The following is a 19,867-nucleotide window of genomic DNA, read 5'->3' as shown; positions in this document are numbered from 1 at the left end:
ACAGAGACATTACATTTGATACCCTGACAGGTCCTGCTTTCATGGGCTAAAGACTTGGGTATTTGGAGCAGAGAATCTCTGTGGAATGACCCAGGGAAGGGCAGTCTCAGGGACAAGGCTTTCCCTGAGGCATGAGAGTAAGTGCTTCTGCCTCATGTCTGACCTTCCTCTGGAAGACAGACATGAAAAGCAGCAATAAATAAATGATTCTGCACTCTATTCCTAGAAAGCTGACTTGAGTTTACTTATCACTTCCTTCTTGCCAAGACTCAAATATGTTTCGTTTGTTGAAATATTCATTTTCCCCGTCCCTTGAAAGGAGCATTACAAATGAAAGTGCAAATTGCTCCTAGGCAGAGCTTTGCTCCCTGCCTGCTCGCCTCGGGAAAGCCGTGTGCCAACAACTGCAGCGTTTACCTTGTGAGCCTGCCAGGTGCTGGGTCATCTGCTGTTTACAGGGTGGCAGAGCAGCTCAGCAGTTTCTCTTTTTTCTGCTTGAACCTTGTTCAAACCCGCAGGGGCAGACAGGGTGGGGGTGTTGGCGGTGTGGGATCTCCGGTGGTACCTCGCCATGAGCGCCCCGCGCCCCATCCACCTGCTGCTGCTGCTGCTCTGTGCGGTGCTCGGCGCCCAGACTGCTCATGGCTTTGGGTGAGTGCGAGTTTCTGAAGCCACATGCAGGGGATGACAGGAGAAACCATCAGGATCAGCACAGGCTTTGGTGTTGCACGGGCCGCAGTCGGTGTCGTGAGCAATTTCTGCGTCTCTAATGAATGGCAAAAGACGTCGTTGGGAAGTCGGCGTAGGGCAGCGTTCCCGCTTCGGAGGGGCAGTCCTGCTGATAAATTGGAGCTGACAAATCGCCACGCTCGTGTTGTAACGTGGAATTGTTTGAACATGCAGCCTCCTTCCCTGCTGGCTGCCCCACACAGTGCTGGGCACACAGGGATTGTTTCCTTCAAGTGCAGAAATGGTGAGAATGTGGCTGAGAGCTGTTCCTTTCTCGGCTGGTGCAATAGATTTTGCTGTTTCAGAGAACTACATCTTGTAATCTCTCCAGTCTAACTATATTTTTGCACTGTTCTCTGAACTTTGAGCTTTGATTTCATGCCTCAGCAAGCTGATGAGGTTTTGTAATTCCTTTATTCCGTTTGATTTTTAATATGCTATAATGGGAACCCCATGCCAGGCACTAAATCACACTTAAAGCTTCGGCTGATGCTGTTCCTTGTCGGGGTGGAAGAATTGGGAACATGGCTGTGGCAGTTTCCTTGTCAGACTGGGTATGAAAAGAAACTGTCAACACTTTACTAAAGCTCCCCACTTGAAGGAGGTACAACAAGGGAGCATTTGTGTGGGACGAGGATTTAATCAGAAATCCTGCATCCACCAAAAGAGGAGGCAGCATTTTAACCGTGGCATTGTGGAAACCTTGGAGACAGCTGTCACGAGGGGAGTGAGATAGTGGCTGGGGTGAAGAGTAAAGGCTCACACTTGGGGTTCAGGTTTGTTACTGGGTTGAAAGGGATTAATGGGTTAATGGCTCGTGAACTGAGAGTAGAATCTGAGAATCTGGCTTTGGCCAGTTTGGGGAAAACCAGGCTGCTGGGCAAAGAGAGACACTTCAGCCTGGTTTTCAGAAATGCTGAGTGCATGCCAGATCTTTTCTTGGGTTGGTGTTTGTCACGGAGGTATCTGGCCTTGGAGCCACGGAGCGAGGGCAGCAGCTGGTGGTGAAGGTTTTACTGCTTGCACAGCTTGAGGTGAAGCCCAGATTGGTGGCCATGGGTTTAGTTTCCCATTGTGGCACTTCAGAGAGGATCAGATTTCGCACAGAATCCGTGCCAGTGGAATCAATGCCCTCAGGATGAGGACTGAAATCCAGAGGTTGCGCACAAGGCGTGGTGAGTGTTAGTTCTCCTTGGCATGTGGTTTCACACAAGCATGGGCTGAGGTGCCAGGTCCTCACAGCTCGGTGTCACAGCCTGAAACTCTGGTGTTGTTGGACACAGTGACCAGGAGTCCCCGAGCCGCAGTGACAGCGAGGCCAGGGACAGGCGCGCCCGCTCCGCGAGTGTCCCGCCACAGCCCCGCGACTGCGTCCTCTCCTCCTGGTCCTCCTGGAGCAAGTGTGACCCCTGCCAGAAGAAAAGGGTGAGTGTCTGTGGCCTGGGGACCTCCGAGAAACCTGGAGCTGGGAGCTCCTTCGAGCCTTGTCCTTTTTGTCTCTGGGGTTGGGCAAACCAGGGGGGCTGCCAAGGGAAGCCCTGTACAGGTGAGACTGTGGGCTTTGCTTTCAGGTGGCTTTTAGCTCTTCAGCTCACCACCCCCAGTAATTCCAGTGTTTTCCAGGGTGCCTCGCTGTCCTGAGAAGGTCTAAGGCCAGGCTTTGCAGGGACTTTGCAACACAGTCCTGTCCTACCAGCGTCAGTGTGAGGCACCTTCCCCACTAATGGTGCCCTGTGGGACCTGGAGACACTCGGTGCCTCTGAGGATTAAGATGCTTTTTCTTGTCTGCTAGCCAGCATTTTCCACCTGAGAAACCCCATCAAATGAAAGTAATGATCCCAACAGCATGAAGAGCAAAATCCCCGTTGCCAGAGAGACCTCTGCTAACAAGTTGGAAAAGCTGTTCCCAGGGTTAAGCAGAAATAACCAATGCTGGGAGTTGGGGGGAGAGTGAAACCTCTTATCAAAGAGTTAATCTCAGAAGCTGGGGAAAAAAGGAGGGCTGACATATTGGATGGAGTAATTGACTGCTTCACAGCAGTGTTGTGGGCGGAAAAAGTCCCTAATGATACAGAGGGGCAAGTAAATACACTGACAGAAAATAACAAGGGATGTCGGTACCAGCACTAATTGAAAGAGAGGAGATGGAACTGAATCCTTCCTTTCTCTTGGAAAGTCCCGCCCTGCACTGTCAGGCTCATTTAAACAAACTAAGAAAAGCAAACTTTCCTTCATCCCTCCCAATCCTCAACCCTTCCTCAGTAAAATTAAAACTGTCGCAGATCAGAAACCTTTGAAACGAGGCAAATTACCAGCATCACACTTCTGTGCTGACACTTTTCTCCTTTAATATGACAGGGTGCGCTTAGATCAGATCTCGGCGACACCAAGTTTGGTTTTCAACCAGAGAAGCGTAAAATTCACCATCTCTGTGCACTTGAGTCAGTATTTTTTATTTCATCACAGTACAGATTTGCCCGCCTGGAGCAGCCCTCGCAGTTCAGTGGAGATGCCTGTGAGTACTCGGACAGAGAAGCTGAGGAGTGCGTCACGAGCAGCCCTTGCAGGAGCAGAGCTCGCTGTGATGGGTTTGTGTGTGCAGTTACAGGTAAGGGTTTGGGCACTGGCGCTGCTCAGGTTAATCAGGTGTCACTTCTGATGCCACTGTGCTGAATTTCTGCTTCTACAGGAGTTTGCTGGGCCAGAGGGATGCCAGGAATTGACCTGGCTCTGTCCATGCTTGTGTTTGTGTCAGTGACTTTGAGTGAGTCCATTAGCCATCTTTAGAATCTCCAAATAGGAAACTACAACCTGGTTGTAGCAGCAAAATCTGTGGCACAAGTGACAGCAACAGGAACTCAGCACCTGAGATGGGGCAAAGGAAAACACTCTGCTTTCCATCTTCCAGTGTTTTGGTGAGACTGAAAACACTCAATAATTGTGGACATGGGAAGAGAGAAAAAAAATAATACCATTTACAAGGCCTGCTGAAAAGGCACGTTTGTTCTCTCAAAATGAAAAAAAAAATTACCAAAAACAGTCTACATTTTTTTTGTACTTTTAATTATTGTGGATTTTTTCCTAAAATGAGCAAGGAATTTTAAGATTATGACGCTTTTGAGTGAAACTGATGGACTTTGGGGATCCATGCAGATAGAGAAGAATTTTTTTTTTCCAGCTAGATTTGAACCATTCATTCCAGAAATTTTCTATTTTGCTCCAAGACTCCATGTCAGGGAGTGTGATCACAGATTGTTTTATGAGTGACTTTCCCCTTCCATCCTAGGGAGATGCATTGCACGGAGGCTGCTCTGCAATGGGGATGACGACTGTGGGGACCAGTCAGACGAGAAAAACTGCAAAAAAGTGTTCAGGAAATGTGACCAGAAGATGGAAGAGTACTGGGGAATAGAGAATCTGGCAAAAGGGTAAGTCTGTGACTTTGGTGAGATGCTCTTTTATTTAAGGCTGAGGATGATCTAGTGTGACTCCAGACAAACACTGAACAGAGGAAAGCTGGAGCAGCTGCTGTATCCAGGAGTGAGCTGGGACCCAGGAACCTGATCCAAAACCTGGGGGACATTGACCTGTTGGAGCAAGACCAGAGGAGGGTCACAAATTGCTCAGGGGGATGGAGCAGCTCTGCTGTGGGGAAAGGCTGAGAGAATTGGGATTGTTCAGCCTGGAGAAGAGGAGGCTCTGGGGGTGATCTGATTGCAGCCTTGCAGTACCTGCAGGAGTCAATGAGAAAGATGGAGAGAGATGATTTACAAGGGCCTGGAGTGACAGGACAAGGGGGAATGTTCCCATTGCCAGAGGACAGGGTTAGATGGGGTATTGGGAATAAATTCAGGCTGGTGAGGCCCTGGCACAGGGTGCCCAGAGAAGCTGTGGCTGCCCCACCCCTGGAAGTGTCCCAGGCCAGGTTGGATGGGTTTTGGACCAACCTGGGACAGTGGGAGGTGTCCCTGCCCGTGACAGGGAGTGGGACTAAATGACCTTTAAAGGTCCCTCCTAACCCAGTCATTCCATGATTCCTTGGGTTTGTATCCTTACAGCCTGCAATGTTTTTTGGTGGGGAGAGAGAACAGTGTTCAAATTCCTTTGATTTCTTGCATGACACTGAGAGGTGGTGGAATTTTTGTGCTTTGTGTGAGTGGGGTAGGGTAAACCTGCATATTAGCAGCTCTGTGGGAATTAAAATCTAAGTCTGAATGGATTCAGCTTTTGCAGGCTAAGATTGTGACAACTTTCTGTAAGATCAGACTGTGTGAAAAGAGGGGTTTTTGGTTTTTTTCTAATTCTGCAGGGAAAAAAATGCTTTTTACATTAAAAAAAAAGAAAAAGGAAAATCATATTGCAAGGAAAAATATAATTTTCTCATTATTCTCTGGAGATATGGCTGCTGCACATGTCATTGCTAATGCTTTGTACTTTGGAGTTTAATCAAAATTAAAAATAATGTTGGACAATTATAGGAACATGCTTCTCATCTCTTTGAAGCTACAATTGCTCAGTAATTTGCTTTTAGTGGACTTCCCTTTTTTTTCCAGATTGTTCTAAAATTAGAGTTAATTTTTTTACAGCTTCAGAGTCATTATCATGTAAGCCTCTCTCCCCAAAATCAGGAGGGGCAGATCCAACAGAGTCCTGGAGCACTGAGAGCTTTTTTGTGGAGGTTTTTTGATGGAGTTTCATCCCACCAGCAACAATGGGCAAAGCAAGTGATGGGGTTTAATCTCCTCATCTCCACAAACTGCAGTGCTACATCCTTCCTTAGAGCAGAAAGGTTAAGGTTTCTGTCCATCATCCACTGAAATCAAAGGAAAACTCCCTGTGGTCTCAAGGATTATCTGAGCTATTGCTTGAGTACCTCTTTTCTTGTTCCCCAACAATTTTTACTGTTATCTACTGACCTCTGGTTGACCCTTGACCAACCTGGCAAAGATTTTGGCTGATAAACCAGAATGGAGAAGTGTGAATTAAAAATCAGTCTGGATTGATGCCATGGGCTGGCAAACCTGTCTTTGAAGGTCCTGATGGATGCTGTGAATATTTTGGGATGCTCAGGGTAGCAGCCTGATGGGGTGGGGGTTCAGCTGGTCCAGTTTGTTCTGCTTTTCCTGGAGAGTTCCACTAAAAGGCCACAAAGCTGCCAGTGCTGGTGCAGTAACAGTGGTGTCATTCACAGCTGGGGGATGAAAATTGCTATTTATATTCATCAAAAGTATCAAAATCCAGCTCTGTCTTTTGCTTTCTCATTAGTCAGGTTCTTCTGCAGCACCTGGTTTGGTTGGACAGTGAAGGAGCCCAAACTTTCTTTTGGGGTTTCAAATTAAAGAAGTGTGAAGCAAAGAGCCTGTGACCAAATAAAACAATATTTTACCTTTCTCAGCCAAGGGATTTAGTGTTTAGCTCTGAATTGATGGTACCATGAAATATTGGTGTTCTGCTTCACCTCCAGGTTGAATATCTTCACAAACAGCTTGGAAGGGTTGGTCCTGGATCACAGGTACTACGCTGGGGGATGTTCTCCCCATTACATCAGGGACACGAGGTTCAGGAAGCCGTACAACATAGAAAGCTACACACCAGAGGTACGTGCCAGATGTGCCTGCAAATAAACTTACACACACATATTCCAGTGGATTCAGTGCCCAAAGCTTCATTGCTGGATCATTTTGTAATTATCCTGTTCTAGAACATCCTCATGGCCCACGCACTCCACGGTGTTGAACACACCACATGCTTTGTGTGAGAACTTGCTCCTGTCATCCATCAAAGCTGTATTTCAAATATTATGTATTTGACCTCAGTGCTTCTGATGACATGATGTTTTTGAGTGCTGCCCACAAGGAAACCTTTTCCTTTTAGAATTTGTATTTTAATTGATGCCTGTGTTTAAGATTTCACCTTCTTTGCATAAGATTGACATATTAAGTGAAAGCCTGAGGACCTTGCAGTATGGAGGAGATAGGAGCTTTCCTGCTGCTGTAAATCAAGTATTCTTGAAGTACCTGTGTTAATAATAATAGTGCTTTGCAATTATACAAGGCTTTTCATCTTCAAAGTGCAAGCATTAATTCACAAGTATATTTGTGTCTGCATTCCTTCCCCACGCTTCAGGTGTACAATCACTGTGCAGGAAATGAGATGTGTTGTTTTTCCTTTCTGTTTAGACCAAAGGCAAATATGAATTTACAATGACTGAATATGACTCCTACTCAAATTATGAAAGCAGTGTCCTGAAGGCAAAAGCTTCGCAGTCAAGCTTCAGCATCGGTATAAAAATACCAAAAGTGTTTGAACTTGGTTACAATTCAAATGACATGAGGTTCAAGAAGTTCATGCAGAGGATGAAAAGATTTTCTTCAAGTGTAAGCACTGCTCCACTTAATTCCCTGCTAATGTGTTCCCTGTAAGTGTGTGGGTGTGTGTTGGTTTGAGGCTCCTCCTCAGGTCAGCAGCCAGGACATCAAATCCAAATCAAATCCTTCCCCCACCTGGATTCTGCCATTTGTCCAAGTCTTGACTACCCCCACAATGCCTTCCTTTGTGTTTGCAGCATCCAGGAGCTTTTCCATTCAGCTCTCAGCCAGGATCTGGGCTGCTTGACCTTTGAAATCAGCCACAAGTTGTTGAGAGGACTCAGTGATCCTTGTGGGTGCCTTCCAGCTGTGGATATTCTCTGATTCTTGGTGTGGTCTGTCCACTGCCCTGCTGGACATCCACCTTTGAATGTTTGTAGTGAAAAATTGAAACCAAGAAGCCTCTTCAGCTTGAATCTATAGCTCCTATGACTGCCATCATTTCTTTTCTTTTTTTTCATCTGTTATTGCCATAAACAAAGGTAGCTCATATCAGTGGTGTAATAGTATCACCAATGTGTGACTCCTTTTGGTATAAAGTGTACTCAGGAATGGCAAAGTACTCCCTGCATTTGCTTTGTGCAAAGTAGAATTTCTCACAACAAGATCAGAGGTTGATGAGAAGCATTTGGACAGAAATGCATAAAGAAACCAAATATTTAAGTCCTGATTTTATTATTTAAGCTGCAGCATTCTATGCTGATCCCTCCCTGATGTGCTTGTCCTGCTGGCCCAGACAACTGAACACTAAATCCTTTGAACATAATGGAATAGATTTTCTGTTCCAGACTTCTGTGCCAGAAAGGGGAGAGAAAAAAAATGATCCATGTTTACATACCTACACAGAGACATATAAATGTGTGTGTGTGTGAGAGAGAGAGGGAGTGTTTGTGTTTACTTCTTTCAGTTTTGATAAAGGCATATTCTGTGAAATACAAATATGAATCTGGCTCAGCCAGAGAATGACCATTTCCCATAAAAATCATAATTTCAGATGTCAGAACTTTTCAGGAGAGAGCTTGTGAGAGATGAAGTTTTATTAGGGGTGAAGGATGCTTAGGTTATTGATCATCAGGTTTATTAGGTCCTGCAGGATGCTGAGGTGTCCTTGCATTCTGGATGTGCCACATCAGAACCTGGACCCTGCCTTTTCCTGTGTCCCAGTCATGGCCTGAGTCTCAGGAACATTGACTACTAAAAGTTTTACTTTTACAAAAGTTAGTTAGGAGATTTCCAGTTACAGGGTTTCCAGTTGGAAACTGTGCAGTCAATAAACCCCGAGCAGCGCTGATTGTTCAACTGCAAACGTGGAATTCACGCTGTCATGAGAGTGACATCCCTCACTCCTCCTGGATTCTCCTGATGATGCTCCTGCCTTTCCTGCAGTCCAGCAAGTTCATCCACGCCCGTTCTGAGCTGGCTGTTGGTGTTTACAAGCTGAAGCCCCGAGCCCTGATGCTGCATCACGAGTTCCTGCAGCGGCTCCGGCAGCTCCCCGCGGAATACAGCTACGGGGAATTCCGGGAGCTCTACAGGGATTTTGGGACACACTTCATCAAGGAGGCCACTGTTGGAGGCATCTATGAATACACTTTGGTCATGAACAGCGACGAGCTCCGCAGGGCGGGTGCGTGCATCTGGTGGTTGGGAAGGAGCTTTGGGGCCAGATTTTGGGTGGGAAAACTTCTGTGCAGGCACACAGGGATGGCTCAGGTCTGAGATCAGGAGAGGGAGATGATGGGAGAAGGAGTCAAGAGCATCTCAAAGAAATCCAGCAGGAAATGTGGTTAGAGGTGCTCGTTGGCAGTGAATGAAGAGGTTTTCAAAGCATGCTCAGCATCATGGGCTGGATTTAGTTCACAAAGAAAGGCCCTGTGGCAAGTATTTTAGACAACATGTTTTAGAGGCTGACAAGATGTTGAGATGAATTAGAATCGTGGATCTTAACACTTCTGTTAGCTTTGAAAACCTTCATCCAAGTCCTTTTTCCACTGCCTTTCAAATGGCAGTTTTGAAACACCTTTAGCCTGGAGAGCTTTTCCAGCATGTAGGAAACAGTAAATAATTTACTGGGTGACTCTTGTGCCTGACATTGCTCCTGCTCTTTGGCTCTGGCTCCCTTTGTTGTGAGAAATGATGATTGTTGTGTAGGACAGAGTGAGCAGTGTGACATTAATCAATAGCTGCACTCTTAATTATTTATTCATTGGCAGGGGAGTGAGGAACTGCCTCTGCTGTTTGCAGAGGCATTTACTGGGCTCTGCTTTGTGCAGTACTCTCTATGTTTGTTCTTCTGCTGTGTGGGATGTTCCTTACCCTGAAACAGAGGGAGGGACAGAATTTAGATTCACATTTCAGGTATTCAAATTCTAACAGAGTTTCCCAATTTCTCAGCTGTTGCTGTGGGCCCATCACAATCCACGTTTGTTTGAACTAAGTATTATTATTTGCATCAAAAAGCACAGTGTCTGCTGTCCCAGATCAGGATCCTGCAGCAAAAACAACATTTTCACACAAGTGCTGAACTGGGCTTTAAGTTCTCATTAGGGTTTTGTAGGTCCAGCCTGAGAATTCAGGTTTTTCCCTTCAAATCCCTCATTATCTTTGTACTGTCTGTGCTGGAACTGAAATTTTCTCTTGCAGACCTGGTATCACACACTGTGTGACATGGTTGGTTCTTGCTCTGCTCTCACACAGAATCCAATCTGCCACATCTTAGAATCATGGAATCCTTTAGGTTGGAAAAGCTCTCTAAGATCATGGATTCTGAGTGTTAACCCAGCACTGCCAAGGCCACCACTAAACCATGTCCCCACGTGCCACATCCACATGTCCTGTGAATCCCTCTGGGGTTGGTGACTCCACCCTTGCCCTGGGAAACTTCTTCCAGGGCTTGAAAACCCTTTTGGTGAAGAAATGTTTCCTGATACCCAATCTACATTTCCATGAAGCACTTAGGACTCTTCTGGCAGCAGAGAATTGGAGATGTGAGCTGGTGAAAAGAGGAAAAGCTATTCCATCTATTCCTCTTAAAAAACCTGGATCCTGGGCATGGGAAGAGGTGATGGGTAGTCTGTGGTTGGACATGCACTGTTTTCCTACCCACTGCAGCTGTGCTTAACCCAGTGCAGCTTGGTGGGTGACTAAAATCCTCCTCTTCCAGCTTTTACCTTGCATTTCCACTTTGCTTCAGAGCGTTCTGTAAAACATAGAGATTTCATTTCATTTCATACAGTTCTGTTAAGTATTAAAAAAACCCAAGAAATAATCTTCTTCAGCATATCTTTTTTTTTCTTTTCCTAAAGCAAAAATACTCATCAACTCTCATTTTCTGTGTATGTGGACATAGAACACGAAACAGTTGTATTAAATCCTTACAGTTTTTTGTGTATTTAAGGTTATTCTCTGAGTGATGTCCAGAAATGTGCACAGAAGGGCTTTAACATTGCTGTGGATCTTCGTAAAATCTCTGTGGGACTTGGAGTAGATTCAGCTGGCTGTAAAGCCCTTTTGAAAGAGATTGGAGGTAAGCATGAAATACTTCTGCCATTTCATTTCTTTCTCATAGTGAAAGGAAGGTTTTGTGATCTTGCCTGCCTGAAATATTTCCCCACTCCTTCACAGCCACTTTTGAGTCTGCTGGCTAACCCCAGCCAGGCTTAACACAGGGGAAATGTCTCAGAGCTCGGGGTTTTTCCAAGATTTTCTGTGTAGAGAGTAAATATCTGCTCAGCAGCCCAAGGAGAAGCAGGGACAGATCACCCACTACCCACCTGGCCTGTGTTAAATATCAACCCCCACCTCTCAGCAGGGCAACCCAGCACACCTCTTTTCACATCCTGATGGGGAAAGCAGGAAGGTGATGGTGCTGTGGGAGCCCCTGGGGATGTGGGGAGCTGGGGGTGTGCACCTGGAAATACATGGAGGAGAACAGGGAATATTCCTGGTGGCGAGGAGCATCGGGCTGGGGAAGGACCTGTGAGCCTAAAACCATGGGGAAGGAATTTAGGGGAGGGGTGCAGGGGGCAGGCTGGGGAATTCCTGCAAGGGAGCAGGAGGGGGACACAGGACACACTTTGCAGGAAACCAGGTGAGCAGCACTTGTGGCCTTTTTCCTTTGCCCTCTGGGTGGGACGGGTGTGTGTGGGAGCGATTTTGCTGTTAGCTGGTAACTGCAGCCCACAAAGGCACAACCTGGGCAGAGCTGGGCACTTCCCTGAGTGCATTTTTGCAGACAGCACTGCCAGGAAACAGTTTGTGGAGGATTTCGTGGCGCTGGTCCGCGGCGGAGCGAGTGAAGACATCACCACGCTGGCCCACAGGGACCTGCCCACGGCCCAGCTCATGCAGCAGTGGGGAGATGCTGTGCAGTACAACCCTGAGATCATAAAGCTGAAGGTACTGCACTCTCCACTTCCTCCAGCCCCAGCTGAACACCTTGGAGAGCTCTGTGTTTAAATAAATAGGATTTAGAGAGAAAAAAACAAAACAGGAAAAACAGACCTTATAGTGCAGCGTGGCTTCTCTAAGTGAATATTCAGAAATGCAAAGGTGCAATTCTTTAAAGGGACTGTGGCTGGAAATACATAAAGTAAACAGCTTTAACCCTTTAACTTGGATGTGCAGATGTCATTTCTTGCCAAAAATTGTATCTGGCAGCATGTATTTTATAAGGATTTCTATTTTCCTTGATGTTTATCAACTTCTGTGAGCAGCAGTGGCCATTCTTTCTGGTTCAGCAGGTCAGGTGGTTCATTGTGCACGCCTGGATGTTTGTGCAGCTTAGCTGAACCTTAAAAACAGGAGCTAGGCTTTGAAGGCTCAAGGATTTTTGATCCTGGAGAGTTTTAGAAATGCAAAAAAGCCAGCAGAAGTGTGTAGCAGTTCTGCCTCATCATCTTTAATGTCAAAATGAGTGAACAGTACCAAGGTGCAAGAGAATATCCTGTTAAATGGGAGTTTGGACTGGTAGAGGTAGAAGTTGATTTATAGTTGCTTTTCATTGTAGAATTTAATTTTTGGCAAAAATCTTTACATTTGTACAAGGGGGGTGTTTCTCGAGAAAAAGGTGAATTCTAAAAAGGTGAAGCAAGCAAAAATCAGTAAGTTGGAAACACAGCCAGTGCCCATCTGGCACTTGCTGCAGCCCCTGGTGTGCTGTGGATTGACCTTCCAGAAATGCACTGGGAGGTCTCAGGGCAGGAGACAAGAGAAATGCAGCCCTCAGCACCAAATCCCACACACAGAAAAACCTCCCATGAGGAACTGAGGTGTTCTTTGTCTTGCCTGGCATCACTGACCAGACTGCCCAGTGAAAAACCTCAGGCGGATGTAATTTGGATTTGGTATCTTCATTTCCATACCAATATCCCTGTGGGGCTTGAAGATCAAAAGTACCAGCGGAGTGTGACTAAATGTCAGCCCAAGAATGCTTAGTTAGGGAAAACTAAAGCAAATCAGTTCATAAATCATCTGCTGGAGGGACTTGGCAGGTCACTCTTAGTGTATTTCCTCATTTGTATGATCTGAATTCAAAAAGCAAAGTATGGATCACAGATAATTGATGAAGAGTGGATGTACAGCAGCAGGAAATGAGGAACTTTTTTTTTTTTTTTATTGGAACATTCTTTAATTCTTGTAGTTTGAGCCTGTGATGGCAGGAGGGTGATTTTTTTTGTGTTTCCTGTGCGTGGCCTGCACGGCAGCGCCTCTGCAGTGAGGATGGGAGTTGGGGATGGATGCTCTGGTGGCACATGGAACTATCATCCTCCTGGCAGGAGTGGGTGATGGCACTGTTAACACCACACTTTGAATTTCCCTTGTTCTCAGGAGAAAATAAATGAGTGAGCCAAGGTCTCCTTGGTCCCTTGTCTTCTCCCCCTGACCCCATCTGCAGATGGAGATCAAATCCTCTCCTTTCTGGAAGGCAATGAAACCCTTACCTGGGTTCCACAAGGATAAAAACCAGCCCTGAAATGCAGGAGTGGTGAAGGTGGAAGTGCTGATGCCTCTGGTGCCTCTGGCTGTGCTGGGGGGCTGTAGGAGGAGATTTTTGTGGATGGTTTTTAGGGGAAATTTTTTAAATCAGAGTAAGAGATCACTCAGAAAATGTAAGTTTGAGCAAATCTGATCTGTAAACATCTGTACCAGAAAAATGGATGAGAAAGGATTTAATGAAACTCCTGTGCAACTTAGCCTGTTTCTTATCCAACAAAGTGGCTGCTGCATTTTGTTACACATTTCCAACTGCTCTGGTGTGGGAAGCCAAGGGGAGCATCCCTGGGAGCGTTCCTGACATTGTGGCCTTGCTGTTCATAAGGTTTTAGCCAATAGCAATGGAAAACCTGGAGATTTCCACACAGCCTCCATTTCCCCTCCAGCTGTGCCACCGCCCAGCCTTGTGATGTTCATGGCATTCTGAGCTCAGGAATTAATGGAGTTTCTCCCCTCCCTTTAGGCAGAGCCACTGTATGAGCTGGTGGCTCCCTCTGACTTGGCTGATTCCAGCAGAATAAAGGAGAATCTGCGCCGGGCTCTGGAGGAGTTCCAGCTGGAGAGCAGTTCCTGTCGCTGTGCTCCGTGCCACGGGAATGGCATCCCCTTCCTGACAGGTACAGGGCTCCTCTGCTCTGAAATTAGCTGGGAATTCGTGGGGAGCACATGGCAAGCAAGCTGCTCTTCAGTTTTTCCTGACATTGGGAATTACTTTGTGTTTTTAAAGTTGCTCTGTTTGGAGAGTCCTGGTAAGTAAAGACAGTAAAGTCAAGGGATGTGTCTTTGTCATGGGAGTGACCATTATCTGTATCAGTTTCACAGGAGAATTTGTTACTTCTCAGTTATTCATTTATAAAAAAAATAATCCTTAACATCTTTAAGTCTCCTTCTTTTGCTTTTAAGATTGCTTCCATCCTCCTGGAGAAGTGACTACTGTCTCAGCATTAATTAGTGTTTGTAAAAGGGTTTTGAAGATGGAAAGCACCATATAAGTGCCAAGCACAGCGATCACCACCACCTCCCCCTGTTTCTGATAGAAGCTGTCCTCCTCTGTAAGCAGGCTGTGATTTAAAAAATGAAGGGGAAAAATAATCAAATTAAATGAAAACCGCTTTGCCTAAACAAGAGATATATGATGTGATGAGAGCTTCTAACAAAGGGACCATTTTGTCAAGTGCCTAATTCCAATCTGCATCTGCAGAAGTCCTGATGAGAATTGTTATCATCAGATTGTATCTAATGCAGAAATGATCACTTCAGGTACCAGCCAGCTGATTGTAGCAATTCAAGCATTTGTCTTATGGTGACCTTTGTTTAAATAACTTTACAGGAGCTGAGTTCAGGTTAGTATTTCATTTAGGATCTTCTCAGCAAAAGTTTTAAATGGCCATGGATTTTCTTAAATGGGAACTCTTCTCCAGGTTCCTGACACGGGATGCACATCCCTGGGTTGACAGAGCAGGGATACTGGGCTTTTCCTCAGCCACAAAACCTAGTTGGGATATTCCTGTCCTGGTTGCTCTTTCTTGATGCTGCAGTTTGTTCTTTATCAGCTTTACCAAGGGCACTCTCCAGAGACCCCACCTGCAGTGCTGTGCCGAGGTATGAAACCCCAAATACTGAAAGGACATGGAGCTGCTGGAGTGAGTCCCGAGGAGGCCACAGGGAAGGCAGGGACAGATGAGATGCTGGGAAGGAATTCCTGGCTGTGAGGGTGATGGGACCCTGGCACAGGGTGCCCAGAGAAGCTGTGGCTGCCCCAGGATCCCTGGAAGTGTCCAAGGCCAGGCTGGACAGGGTTTGGAGCAGTCTGGGAGAGTGGAAGGTGTCCCTGCCCATGGCAGGGATGAGATGAGCTTTAAGGTCCCTCCCAACCCAAACCATCCCAGGATTCTGTGATCTCTTTTGGAGAAGAGCAGGAGGAGTCTGTGGTCCCCTGGCTTGTGGAATTGCACCAGTGGGTCTGAGGTGGAGCTGCAGGGCAGGAACAAATGTCTGGAGAGGTGAGAGGGAGTGCAGGACAGTCCCAGCTCCCCTCTTCATTGGTACTGATCCCTTCAGCACTGGAGAAAAGCGATGCCATTTCACCCACTGTCCCTTCCTCCCAGAAGATGAAGTGCTGGAGAGAAGTGGATGCCTGCTGGGCAGTGTGGCTCCAGGACTGTAATTCCCACCCCCTGTGCTTGCTTTCAGGAGCAGAGTGTGAGTGCCTGTGTCCCCTCGGCTACAGCGGCACCGCCTGCGAGATCAGCAGGAGGAAAGGTGAGAGTCCCCAGCTCCCAGGGACAATCCCAGCGGTGTTAGGAGTGTCCAGGGATGGGGAGTGATGCCAGCCCTGGCTGTCCCCAGGCTGCCCAGCTCAATGCACCCAGCTGAGCCCCTGCAAAGGGGACAGATGTGTTTTCCCTGTCCCTCGTCTGAATTTCTGTGCCCTCTTGAGGAGGTGGGTTTCTTTTTGCGTGTACATGGCCTGCAGTTGTATCCAAATAGGAATTCCTGCCTAGTTCACAATCCCTGGAAAGCCTCAGGTCTCCTCCTTAGGAAACAGCTCTGTTTCCTAAGTTTTTCCCTTTGATAAAGCCAGCATATTGCAAAGTGTTCCCCCCCAGATATGCTACCATGCATTCTAATCATAAAATCTTATTATGTTGCTTCAAAATATTTATTAATGCTTCTTGGTCAACTTTATGTCTCTGCTGTCTCCTGACTGATGTTCTTAACTCCTTCTAGTTTAGGATCATCTGTGAATTTAATCATTTTGTTTACTTCTTCCAGCTCATTAATTTAGATGCTAAATACTACCAGATCCCAGGCACCCAGAGCTCTGGCACCAACCCACAATTTGATGCACTGCATTTATCACTGGCTTTGTTTACAGCCTTACCCAGTATTCATTCTGCATGGCTGTGTCCAAACTGAGCCAGGCTGAAACGCACTTTAAGCCAAGATTTCACTGAACAGGGGGTCAGCTTTTGGATATTTCTAAGGCAGTCCATGGAGCCTTGAATGGTGGAGTCACTGACACCTTACTTCAGTCTGTTTTTCACACTCATGGTCACATCCAACCCTCTCAAAGCTCACATCCATCCATTTGTCAACACTGTAACTTCATTTCTCACTCCCATTTCCTCCTTTTATGTGTTGCCTCTGTGATTCTCAGGATTTTGAATTTATGTCACTCACATGCTCAGGGTCCAGAAGAATCAGTGTAATAGGAAAAGCAATGGAGGGAAAGCTGAATAGTCAAGCTGTTGTTCACTGAAGTGCTAACACTGCCCCTACCACCTCAAAATATGGCCAAGACAAGTTTAGTTGGTCTGTTTCATATCTAGGCCTGAACTTGGACAAAGAGAGAAACATCCTTCAAGCAAAGATAAAGCTAATTGCCTTTTTTTTCTCCCCTTTCATATCTTCCTGAAGTGTAGTTTGAACAAACACCAGAAATGCTGAACAGAGAATTAACATCTCTGAAACAACCCCTCACTGTTAACAACTCGAGTATATTGTTAGTGATGGGGACAGGGTTAGCAGGGCTGTTCATATTCAAATGCAATTCATGGGAGCTGACAGCTCTTCCATGGAAAGAGCTGCTTGTTTCTGACTGTCTTTTCCAGCTTTATGGTTGTTTCTTTTCCAGATGCTGCTGTTAATGGAAGCTGGGGGTGCTGGGCCAGCTGGTCCCCGTGTTCAGGAGGTCAGAGAACAAGAAGGCGACAGTGCAACAACCCTGCCCCACAGAACGGCGGCTCCTCGTGCTCAGGGCCAGACTCTGAGGCAGTTCCTTGCTAGAAGGAACCAGCAGGAGCTCACACAGAACTGGAGGGCACTTGGCAGACTGCTTGGGAGGACATCACCTCACTGCTTTCTGAGCTGGCCTCGCTCTGCCCATGGGTCTCCTCCAAATCAGGAACATTTCAGAAGACACTGGGAGCTGGGGGGTGTTGGGAACCACACCCTTGGATGTTCAGTTGTCCAGTGGGATTGAATGTGCTTACCAACCTCAGTATTTTGCCTTTTCCCTGTCTTCATTGCAATGGGCTAAATGAGACAAGCTTTATCTCTGTCTTTATTTGGTAGCTGCATGATTTCAAATTACACTGTCTTGTTGCTGAAGGTTCCTTTGAGATAAGAAGAGACACTTTGATCTTACGTGCAGCAGGATGTGCACTGATGCACAGCTTCTGTGAAGGCAGCTGTGTCATGTGGAGCAAAATCCAGCACATTAAAGCCTAAATCTCAATGAGCACCACAGTATCTAACGTGACATTTAGAGCCACTGTGCCTCACTACACTGCTTGCCCAATTTATTGTATTGTTCCCACCCCTGCCATGGGCAGGGACTCCTTCCACTATCCCAGGTTGCTCCCAGCCCTGTCCAACCTGGCCTTGGACACTGCCAGGGATGGGGCAGCCACAGCTTCTCTGGGACAAATGGAACCTTTGGAAAAAGCTGTCTGCACATCCCCTGAGATCTTCTGCCCCGAGTAGCTGCATTTGCCCCAGACAAGCTCTGGTTAAAAAGTCTGATCCCATGAAATCCAGTGTTCCAGCTGCTGCTGGGTCCATGCAGGGTGGGACATCTGACTTGGAGAGAGTTCACTGTGAAAAAAGACAAACTGGTTTGCCTGTTATTACCATCCCTGGAGCTGTGCATCACAGTCCAGGTCTAACAGAGGAACTTTAAAACACTGTGCACCATTCCATGAGCCTGGATCCTTCCAGGGACTTGCCTCCTACAGCTTTGGTGGTGGTAAATGATTTTTGCCAAGACATTTAGTTGGACCTGCTGCAAAACAACCAGCAATAGCTATGCTCCAAAAGGCAATTCCACCAGTGCAAAGTTGTTCATGAGTGTTGTGAGTCTTCTAACATCCACAAGGTCAAACTCTTCTTCTGAGGGTTTTTTAGCAGAGCTGGTGATGGTGGGCTGGTATCGCCCGTTCCTTTCCTTTCAGACTGACGTTGTCTGAATGTAATTCCTGTGAGAGCAGCTCAGGCTCCCTGACATCTGAACAATGGAACATGCATTTAGTTGTAGCCCTCATGCCGCCTCCACACTTATCGACAGGGCTTCTGTGACAGCTTTAAGAAAGGCAGAGCACATTGCATATGTAAAACAAGAGGGCTCTGTGCTCATTATGGGCTTCATCATTTAGCTGCCAACCCAAAACATTTCCCTTTTCCACTGTGTAGCTGCAATATCTTTTGTGTGATGGAAATTTGCCAAGAGATTCTTTTTTGGGTCATGGTCAAAGAGGTCACTGCTTGTTTGACGTAGGATATTCCTCCAGGTTTTATGCAGGGGCTCTGTAGAAACCTCTGTGGAGGTGAGGACCCTGAGCATGGTTCACCTCTGAGGACACAAACTGCAGTGTCATTGCCTGCCCTTGTTGAGAATCATCATGTCATCTGATTAAGGACATTTCTCAGATGAGTCAAGTGGCTTTTGTAAATTTAACCACCTTTCCTGATCATCAAGCTGGTTAAATACACGGCAGTGGTGCCTCTCTCCACTGCTGCAGCGAGGACAGCCAAGTGTAGCGACTTGACTTGGGACCATTGTTCCCAAACCAGAAAAACACAGATTTTTTTGAAGTGGTGACAGTACCTGAGTTTGTATATTTGGGGATTTTAATTTTTGGAGGAAGAGAGGAGAGATTTGTCAGTCATCAAGATCATCAGGACAGTCTGACTGAAGTATGAGTTCAGCAGTGGCTGAATATTCAGCCTGTAGGCTTAGAATCCTCCCATAAAGGACATAACTTTACCTTGTCCTTGTGATTTTGTGCTTTGATTCGCCTAACTAATGATTTATTATAACCTGGAGGGTGATAAAAAACACTGTGCTGAATCTTTTATTGTTTCATTTTGGTTGGCATTAAATTTTGGTACCATCTTTTACTGGTGTTCCTAACTCTCACTCCCCGTGTAAGTTCAGATTAATAACCCACACGCGAGGGCTCGGGAGGGCTGCGGGCGGCTGTGCACGTGTTCAGCCCTGCTCCTGCTGCTCTGGCCCATCCCTCTGGCTAACATACTCACCTCCTACATCCCATGTTGTATTTTCACAAGCTGTCTTGAGGAAAAGAAGAGGATAAACACGGAGAGGCTGCATTTCGTTGCACCTCCCTGCTTGAAGACATTGCTGCTGGGGTATCGCCCTTCGGGAACTCCCAGAAGGGTATTTCAGGTGAGCTGTAATTGCTTCATCCAGCTTTCCCAGGACAAAAACAGCTGGAATCTTGCCACCCCTAATGTCTCCATCAGCAGTGGGAAACTGGACTGCTTTCCAGCCTGGATTCATTCATGTGCCCCCTGTTGTGTCATGTCACACGGGCGCTTTAGAGGCTGGAACGTCGTCCAGGCTGCAGCTGGGGACTTGCCAAATTATTTTATCACGCTGCTGTTTCCCCCACTTCCAGGTGGATGTAGTTGCTCCTGCCCAGGTTCTCTCCCTCACTGAGATGTTTTGTTGAAAGCAACCCAGAAAGGCCATGCAGAGGTATTAGCAGTCCCCAGATTTCAGACTCCTGGTTTTAACCTGGTGGCTGAAGAGCCCAACACAACTGCCAGATTTCAGGTCAGAAATCATGCCTGCAGATTTATCTTCCTTTTATATCCCATATTAATACCTCCTATTTCTGTAAATCAAAAAGCTAGAGTTGAATAGAGTAATGATTACCATTATAAACAAATATTTTTACTTATTTGTAGTGCAGCACCGCAGGTCTCACTGTGGTGGTCATGACAGGGCAGCACCACCACCACCAGTCCCT

General features: G+C 46.5%; 1 protein-coding gene across 1 annotated transcript; it reads left to right on the top strand.

Moving 5' to 3' along the window:
- The first annotated feature begins 507 nt into the window (after positions 1-507).
- On the top strand, positions 508-18,990 carry C8B (complement C8 beta chain). Its single transcript, XM_014250964.2, has 12 exons — positions 508-651; positions 2,013-2,154; positions 3,196-3,337; positions 4,016-4,157; positions 6,194-6,326; positions 6,909-7,106; positions 8,484-8,724; positions 10,495-10,623; positions 11,332-11,495; positions 13,555-13,708; positions 15,285-15,353; positions 16,729-18,990. Exons 1-12 carry the CDS (start codon positions 572-574, stop codon positions 16,878-16,880), a joined length of 1,746 nt encoding a protein of 581 aa, XP_014106439.2. The 5' UTR covers positions 508-571; the 3' UTR covers positions 16,881-18,990.
- Positions 18,991-19,867: the final 877 nt, after the last annotated feature.

This window comes from Pseudopodoces humilis, chromosome 10 (assembly GCF_049639895.1).
Source record: "Pseudopodoces humilis isolate 2021_Gansu_Grassland_sample_001 chromosome 10, ASM4963989v1, whole genome shotgun sequence".
NCBI classification, from domain to species: Eukaryota; Metazoa; Chordata; class Aves; order Passeriformes; family Paridae; genus Pseudopodoces; species Pseudopodoces humilis.
The sequence above is the reverse complement of the archived record's forward strand: the minus strand, read 5'-3'. Positions and strand labels throughout refer to the sequence as shown.